A 9,768-nucleotide genomic window follows, 5' to 3' on the forward strand; every position below is an offset into this window, starting at 1 on the left:
TATTACATAAACTTTAATTTAAGATATATCGTCGCCATCGTGCCAAAAGTAAACAAGTGCAAAACCATGTTTAAATTCAATTTTTCATCTCTATACATGTGTGGAAAAAGTGTGTGATATGATGAATAGTTTAGGAACCTCTTAGTACATCATTTTGACTAACTTGATTTTAGCATAAATTGAGCCAGTAAAAACTGACTATGTTACTTGGTAGTTTTTGTGAGTAGAAATAACAACTTTTTTGTCCAAAAGTTTATCACTTTTTGTAAAACTATAAAATTATTTTTTCGCACATGACCATATGGCCATATCTGAAATAAAATCTCACATTGAAAAATTTCCTACAATGGAATCTCACTATTGTAGAGTAACTTCTAAACGTGAATACTTAGATTCTACACTGTCTATATCTAAAATGTAAGAGATCTATCTACAGGATTATAAGGGAAAAAATGAGATCATAGTTATTTTGTTTGTTGTGTCGTGTGTCGAAAAATATTTTGTGAGCAATATAATTTGAGTTTTTATAAGCCAAAAAAAGATCAATGTCTTTTATGTGAAAAATTTAAGAAATCAGACAAACTACATAAACAAAAAATATTCGTGGAGTATGTCGTAATATAATCGTCATTATTATTTATATGGGATAACACTAAAATACCCTGTTCATGTACTCAACAATGCTATCTTTTTAGTATTTATTAATATATTCTTTTTCATTTCAAATACTCACCACTACTATCCATAGAAATGGTTCATTTTAACTTGTTTCATTATATATTATATTCTTACAAAGACATGATCCTTATCGAACAAAAATTTAGATAAACATTTAAGAGTAATAGTCATCAAACTCACACTGTTTGGCTACATTGTAGTGTATGCGGTTTGGTCATAAATCAATTAATAATTATTTTAAAAATCCTTCCTTACCAAAAGAAAATCTATATATTATTTTTGTCATCTTTGTTATTCTACTATTAATAGTTAAATGCATTGTATTAATTTTCGTCTTGCTTGTAAAAAAACATGTTAATGTTATATATGTAAATGTCAAAATAATTTATGTTCTATTCATCTGTATTGATCTCTGTTTTTCATGCTTACATATCAATAAACAATTATAATAAAAATTCGACAGTGACGATTTTTGGGGGTAAAAAAATATTATAAAAAGCCAGAGCAAACCCTTGCTCCTGGCTGTTCATTTCGTGCTCTGTATTTGCGCTATTCTTTTCGTGGTCCGCATTAAGTTGTGCGAACGTAGTAATCGTCGTTGTCGAAATTTTATGTGTTAATTTGTGAACTAAAAATCTGAACTTGTGTATTTTATTTATCATCTTCACCTATATCAACACTAAGGATAATTATAAGAACCAGAGAATTTACCAAGTAAGATTTTTTTACGTCGTTATTTTATGACTCTCGAATTACACCCCGAATCAAAAGTAACTCTCACTTACACATTTTTACACCGACAATAATAATCATTCTGTCCCCTTTTTTATTTCGTAATTTTATTTTGTATTTTATTTTTGAGTTACAACAAGTATAAAAATCATATTGTAAGACGGGGTGAATCGTTTGCAGCTAAAAAGTTTGAGAAAGAAAAAGCTTCAAACTGCAATAATTTTTGCAGTGCAATATTTGACTTACAAAGTGTTTTACAGATTCCTAGTTTTGATGTCTCTAGTTTGTACTACAGTAGAAAACTATGTACTTACAATTTAACTTTGTATAAGACTGCACCCCCAAATAATGTCTTTTGATTTTTATGGAATGAAGTAAACGGACAAAAAGGAAGTTCAGAAATCGGTACAGCTTTACTAAAATGGATCAAACAGCTGCCAGTAAATATAACTACTATTTCCCTATTTTCTGATACTTTCAGTGGTCAAAAAAGGAATCAATATATAGCAGCTTTATTCTTATACATTGTCACCCATTCAAAAATTGATGGTATTACACATAATTTTATGGAGAGTGGACATTATTTATTCATACATGGAAGTGGACAGTATGTATAACACAATTGACGCAGCAAAGAAAAATATTCCTATGTATACTATGCGTGGCTGGCTTAATATTTGTTGACTAGCTCGACCTATTAGAAGGTATAATAAAAAATGATCTAGATACACAGTTCAAGAATTGAAGTATACTGATTTTGTTGATTTGAAAAGTTTAGTAAGTTAAATAATAAAAAACCATACAACTGATACACAAGGTATGAAAGTGAATTAATTATAAATTAAGGTTTTAAATTATGAGAAAACTGAGCCTGGTGTTATACAGTTTAAATATAATTATTCAGATGAAGAGTTTAAAAGTATACTCGTAAGTGGAAGAGGTAGACCAACAAAATATCCTGATAACCTTAAACAATTATATGACTAGCCAAAACCAATTTCAACAAGAGAAAGATCTCATGAAATTTTGTAAGTCTGAAGACATTTCTGTAGAATTCCATGAGTAGTATCAAAGTATTCAGACATGTTCAAAACAAAAGGATACAGTGATAATTTCTGAGTCTGAAAATGAGTCTGATTAATATTTATTTTAAGACTGATTAAAATAAAATAAGGCACTGTAGTTATATAAAGAAATTGTCAATAAGTTATAATTTTTATATAGTTTCAAATTAAATATTATAAAAGTAATTTAATCTTTTTATTTAAAATTCTACATATTGCTCATTAGTATTATAATATTATAATTAATTAAGGTTTTTGATACACAACATTCTTGTAATTGATTAGAATTATGATAATTACTAAAAAATTTTGTTTATGTTTGTTATTTTAATGTATTTAAAGTAAAGGTATAAAAAATATTATGTTTTATTTTGATGTTTATAATTTTTTTTATTTAAAAGATGTTCAATTGTTTTTATGTCAATAAAAAAGTTTAATATTGAATTTATTTTAATTGTGAGGGTAATAATAAAGTTTGCTATGTTAAAAATTTAAATAAAATATTAACTTGATTGTTCTTATGTTATAGGAAAATATGTAATGACTAAATTAATCATAATATAATTTATTACAAGAGTATAAATACATTTATATGGTTAATTATAAAAGTGTAGAAGTGAAACATTGTCACATGGTCACTTTTTACTCTGAAGTTAAGTTGTAGATGTCAAACATTCAAACTAGTTTTTCTGAAAACTACAAAAAAACACTTGGTCACTTTTGGTATGATGGTAAAAGTGTCAGAATTTCTGGAGCACTTTCAAAAATTAAGTTGAAATAGTTTTTTTGTGAAAAAATTGTTATTTTAAATCTCCCCCTGTGGGCAGGTCTAGGGTCAAATTTATAAAAAAAATATACCAAATGATAGGTAAAGACATTAAGCATCTATTAAAAAAAATTATATTGATTTGGTTATTTTTAATAAAGTTATGGCAATATTAAGTAAAAAAAATTTCGAAAATTTCGAAAATTAGCGAATTTTTAATTTGTAATTTTTTTGGAGCTTTCCTCCATTTACGGGGAACGAAGGAATTTTTTTCAATTTTTGAGGGTAATGTCTTCGACTAGATACGATTTGTGATCTTATGACGTATCGTTGACAGAAATGGGTTCGGTGAGAGCTGAGAAAAAGTGGTAAAAGACACAAAAAAAAAAATAATAATAATAAACACATCTTAGTAAAACCAATACCTCCTCAGCTTCGCATTGAAGCTAATAACTCATCTAACAAGTTTTTACAAAGAAATAATCAATTTCAGAATAATTATAACGTTTCACGTTATAGAAGTCAATTTAAAAATAGTAATAGATTTAATAATAACTCCCCACGCTATAACAATAATCAATTTCAAAATAACTTTTCATAAAATTTAAAGTTAAAATTGTTTTTTATTATTGTAGAGTTATCATTTATATATTATATATATATATTTATACATTCCTCTTTCTAGTGATTTAAGTCCCTCTATAATGTCTATGTTGATCATGTTATCCGTCTTTAAATTATAAAAGCAATAACTACTTTATAATTTTTTATAATTTCTCCGTAATAATTACAATACTAAATTATTAAATATAAATATATGAATATATTTAATATCTATACTAAATATTTATTCATATATTACACTTATTAATCATAAAACTTGTAATCAGAATATACAGAGTGATTTTTTTATCATAACCCACTCAATTATTTACAGAATAATAATAATTTAAAATTTTTTTTTTATTACTATCTTTAGTTACACATTATTCTTGAATTATTAACTATGTAATATTTTTTAAATTCATCCCTTATGCCTGGTAAGGGTGTCAACTTTGTTTTTTTAAATGGTATTTTTAATTTAATAAAATGTTTGAGATTTTAATTCAATAGTAAATGGCATTTGAATTTTTAATGAAACTTAATTTGTTTATTAAATATAATAATTTAAAGTTTCAAATTTTTGAGTTAATATATAGGTATAATACACAAGGGATTACAAATACAGGTAGCTAATTGGTTTTTTATGATATTGCTATCACAGTTACGGATTGTTTATTATCAATTATGACTATCAATAGATATACTTTTTGTAATGTCAGTTAGTGTATTTATCATTGATCATAACAATGCTGTGTACCTGCTAATATCGATGTCATAAAAAATCAATTATTTGAATTAAAAATTCAAATGCCATTTACTATTGAATTAAATACTCAAACATTTTATTAAATTAAAAATACGTGTTACCATTTAAAAAAACAAAGTTGACACCCTTACCAGGCATAAGTGATGAATTTAAAAAATATTACTATTACATAGTTAATAATTCAAGAATAATGTGTAACTAAAGATAGTCATAAAAAAAAAATTTTAAATTCTTATTATTCTGTAAATAATTGATTGGGTTATGATAAAAAAATTATCCTGTATATAAGGAAATAGGATATCATTTGCTTTTGGAATAATCCACTAATTTTTTTTAATTAAACACTATCTACAGATTATGATAGTAATTTTAATCATTGTCAGATTAAATTTATACTGGACCCAATTATACCACGACCCCAATGTGCTGGTCTTTTTTTTACGGTAACAATAATAATAATAATGTGTGTAGTACATAAATTTAAAATGTTTTATTTAAACTGCGACATTCATTATTGTAACCACTATGAATGTTTTTCTGAAAATTTCTCGATGAATGTTGTTTTCCAGTTCTTTTCAAAATTTCTTTTAAATATCCCCTTTTAAAATCCGATGTTCCAACTCTAGTTATGAATTGTCATCCACATTATCTAATCCTTCCCATTTATCAAAACTTTTTGAGTATCTAGTCTTTCAGTCAATTAAATCCAGCACTAATAACTTTTTTATCATAACAACATGATTTCCAAATAATATTTTCAATTATTTTTGGAAATATTTTGTGTCTTATATTTTCTTACTATTAAAAAAATAATATTTCAATATTATTGCAGTATTATTCTGATTATTTTAAAACAATATTAAATTAGAATATTAGCTCTAATGCACTTTTAGAACAAATTAATATTTTTTTTTTTTATAACTGATTGATTTTTAATTTAAAATTTTACTTACATTCAGATAAAGAGACATTTCATGTATATGTGGTAGAGATTCTAGTAAGCGACTTAATGAATAATATTTCATATCTAATATATATATATCTTTTTTAAAAATATCTAGTTTAGACATTCTTATATCTATGTTCATCAACATAACTTTCATTGTGACAACAATATCAAAAATAAAAGTCTCTGATTTTAAGTGATCTATAATGACTCTATTTCCTTCCCTTGTAATCATTGGCAATGGAGCAAATACTCTATTAAAGTTAAAAAAAAAAAATTAATGATAACAGACACAATAATATTTAAATGAAATACATTTTAAACTTATTGAAATTAGTTAACTTGAAATGAATATTAATAAAAATTTTAATAATCAAAATATCTTCTAGGATTAAATTTTAAAATAACTTTTTGTTTTCTATTATAGTTTTATGCATAAAATATGTTTATTTATTTCCATCCTAGTTAAACTAAAATACAAAATTGGTGATTAACTACTAAGTGATGTTAAAAAAAATATAGGATTTCTTCCAAATAAATTATATTTTAATAATTATAGTGACATTCACCTATATTCGCTCAATTTAATTATGGCACTATTTTCAAGATCACTTTCGATGAAATACTTAGGACACAGAGCACGCAAAGTGTAATGATTGTCTAACATTTCTTTTGTTCTCTCTAAACTGTTTTTGCATCCAATCAAAAATGATTTTACTTTTCTTTTTTCATCTAAAATGTAGAAATAAAAATTTTTAGACATTTAAAAACGTTTAAAATTCCAATTTAGATTTTCTAAATATTTTCAAGTTTCGAACAAGAAAGCCTAATTTTCCAATTACACTTGTTCAAAAAATGATAAAAATGGTTTACATTTAAATTAAAATATTAATTATTTTATGAACATTAAGATTGTTAGTTATATTTTAGAGGAATTACTTGAAAGCTTTTCTTAGTTACATCAAAAAACTATTTGTATTTTTCATATTATAATCATTGACTGATATAACTTTATTTTTTGAAAAAAATTGAATTTTTTAAATATATTTAAAGTTTCAAAACAAAAAGTAGAAATATATACAGGGTGATTTTTTATGATAACCCACTTAATTACTTGCAGAATAATAATAATTTAAACATTTTTTTTTTTATTATCTTTAGTTACACAATATTCTTGAATTTTTAACTATGTAATTCTTTTTAAGTTCATCCCTTATGCCTTGGAGGGGGGTCAACTTTATTTTTTTAAATGGTAACACTTATTTTTAATTTAATAGTAAATGACATTTGAATTTATAATATAACTTAATTCGTTTATTAGATATAATCATTTAAAGTTTCAATTTTTTTAATTAATATACAGGTATAATACACAAGGGATTACAAATATAGGTAGCTAATTGGTTTTTTGTAACATCGATATTAACAGGTACACAGCATTGTTATTATCAATTGTAGTAAGGCACATTGTTATGAGTTTATAAATACACTAACTGACAATACAGAAAGTATATATATTGATAATCATAATTGATAATAAACAATCCGTGAATGAGACAGCAATGTCATAAAAATCCAATTAACTACCTGTATTTACAATCACATGTGTATTATACATGTATATTAACTCAAAATTTTGAAACTTTAAATGTTTATATCTAATAAGCTAATAAAGTTATATTAAAAATTCAAATGCCATTTACCATTAAATTAAAAACTCAAACATTTTATTAAGTTAAAAATATGTGTTACCATTTAAAAAAACAAAGTTGACCCCTTCCAAGGTATAAGGGATGAACTTAAAAAGTATTACATAGTTAAAAATTCAAGAATAATATGTAACTAAAGATAATAAAAAAAAAAAATGTTTAAATTATTATTATTCTGCAAGTAATTGAGTGGGTTATGATAAAAAAATCACCCTGTATATATTGCCATATAAAATACAAACAATTATTGTTTTAGACAAAAAAGTGAGAGTAAAATGTATCGGGTAGTTAATTAAATGTACAAATATATACATATATACAATTTATATTATACATTTATAAATCAATTTTGCAAGGGTAGTAGTACATAAAATTAAAAAAAAAACAAGTATTTTTTTTTTAGTATAGCTGTTTTTAAAATAATATTTGCCTATCAAAAAATTGAGATTAAAAATCGATAAATTTTGTACGTTACCATCTAGATTTGGCATGTGAGGCTGTTTTCGTACCCATTCCAGTAACAAATCTACATCTTTGTCAATTTTTTCCTCCGTAGTATTTATTTCGGCATAAATTTCTGCCACTTGTTTTGTTGTCGGTAGTGTTAAAAATTGTCCATATTTTGCATCCATTTTTAGAAAATGATCTTAAAGTTCTTTTTTTTATATTAAAAATGAAGATTGTATTATAAAGTTGGATATTTCTTAAAACCAATTATATTATTATATGCTACAAAAAAAAAAAATGTTTTTTAACAAATGAAACATTACAATCTTTAAACAAAAATAGTTGAATACTAGTTATATTTCCAGAAGTTTATTTTACTTTATTAAATACAATAAATGGTAACTATATAATTATAGAATGCTATAAAATAACTTAAAGACTTAAATTAGCATATATATTATAAAAATATTCATATTAATATCTATTATTAATTAATTTTTTTTTTTAATTAGCAATATTATGTGAGAATTGTGTATGATTAGATTACTACAAATGATTAAAAATACAGTATAGAGTGATCGCTAACTATGTCTCATTTAATATCTTTAAAAATTGACACAGTCCCTTTGCTTTGTGATACATGGAGACTCGCGACCCGTGTCACCTTTATTAACCGTAGCTCATCTACGAATACATGGAAGTTTTTCTGACTAACATCGATTAAGTTACGCCACTGTACAAAGTTCAGTTAGTACCGCACGTCCGTGACATCTTGACACGGCCCTATACGCATCGCCCAATTGACGCCATTGAAGCAACATCGCCGACCGAATAAACTTTTCATCGTTTTTTTATTTCTGTGCGACATTAATAATTATTAATTCCTGATCATAATTATATAAATGTTCTGTGCAATACACAGCTCAACGCCAATACTTAAACACTTAAAATAACCGTCTATCTTATTGTGTTTTGACCCTCCATTCACATCCGTATATCTTATGACAAACTACAAGTGTTATTTTTTATTGGAAAATATTTATTTAGATTTAAACTTACAAACTTAATAAAATTTTTTTTTGAATTTTGTATGTTTTTTAATNAAAAAATTTTTTTTGAATTTGGTATGTTTTTTAATCATGGAAAAAAATGTCGATTCAAATTTCTTTCCATCCCTCTTCAACAAATAAAGTCAATATGAAATTTTCTTTGTGCACATATTTATTTTAATTTCAATTTTACTCCGTTATTACTTTTCAAAAAATATACAATTAGCTGATTTTTTTATTTCAAAAACCTTACAAGGGAAGTACTTATACTTATACTTATTTTCATAAAAATTATGTGAATCTAATTTGCATAGAATATAATGTTTAATTTATTTTAGCCTTAATGCGACCTGTGAAGGAATTATTTATTTTTTTTTTTTTGACTGCTACCATTTTTTCTAAGCTCTCACTAAATTAATATCTTTAAATGATACGTTAAAAGATCACAAATCGTATTTAGTGGAAACATTACCCTTAAAAATTTTAAATATTTTTCTCATTCTCTTTAAATGGGAGAAATCCTCAAAATTATTATTATTAAAATCTGTACATTTAAAAATTTGTATTATTTTTTTCCGAAAACGGACATTACTTTTTGAAAAAGAAACGGAGTTTTTCTATACAAAAACCTGAAATATTTTCCTTTCATCTGACATAAATTTATTGAAAACCTTACTAACCTGACACATACATAATATATATGTATATATATATACAGGGTGATTTTTTTATCATAACCCACTGAATTACTTGCAGAATAATAATAATTTAAACATTTTTTTTTTTTATTATTTTTAGTTACACATTATTCTTGAATTTTTAACTATGTAATACTTTTTAAGTTCATCCCTTATGCCTTGGAGGGGGGTAAACTTTGTTTTTTTAAATGGTAACACATATTTTTAATTTAATAAAATGTTTGAGTTTTTAATTTAATAGTAAATGGCATTTGAATTTTTAATATAACTTTATTAGCTTATTAGATATAAACATTTAAAGTTTCAAAAT

The 9,768-nt window shown here is 24.2% G+C and overlaps 1 protein-coding gene across 6 annotated transcripts in view; it reads right to left on the reverse strand.

The window, feature by feature from the left end:
* Positions 1 to 9,768, reverse strand: part of LOC126894555 (alpha-tocopherol transfer protein-like) — a 54,978-nt gene that overhangs the window by 6,478 nt on the left and 38,732 nt on the right. For 2 of the 6 annotated variants that reach the window (XR_007701442.1, XM_050665663.1), the window contains exons 1-3: positions 7,740 to 8,074; positions 6,125 to 6,287; positions 5,563 to 5,809 (exon numbers count right to left, since the gene is read on the reverse strand). The exons of 2 other annotated variants lie outside the window; for them this stretch is intronic. Coding sequence is in view for 3 of the 4 variants with exons in the window: in XM_050665663.1 (XP_050521620.1) it covers positions 5,563 to 5,809; positions 6,125 to 6,287; positions 7,740 to 7,896 (567 nt within the window). In the remaining variant the exon portion in view is untranslated. Of the gene's footprint in view, positions 1 to 5,562; positions 5,810 to 6,124; positions 6,288 to 7,739; positions 8,078 to 9,768 lie in introns of those variants that run through there. 2 more of the 6 variants (XM_050665655.1, XM_050665659.1) reach the window with 2 other exon arrangements.

The sequence above is a fragment of the Daktulosphaira vitifoliae genome, unplaced genomic scaffold (assembly GCF_025091365.1).
Source record: "Daktulosphaira vitifoliae isolate Bord-2020 unplaced genomic scaffold, ASM2509136v1 Scaffold_1, whole genome shotgun sequence".
In the NCBI taxonomy this organism is placed as follows: domain Eukaryota; kingdom Metazoa; phylum Arthropoda; class Insecta; order Hemiptera; family Phylloxeridae; genus Daktulosphaira; species Daktulosphaira vitifoliae.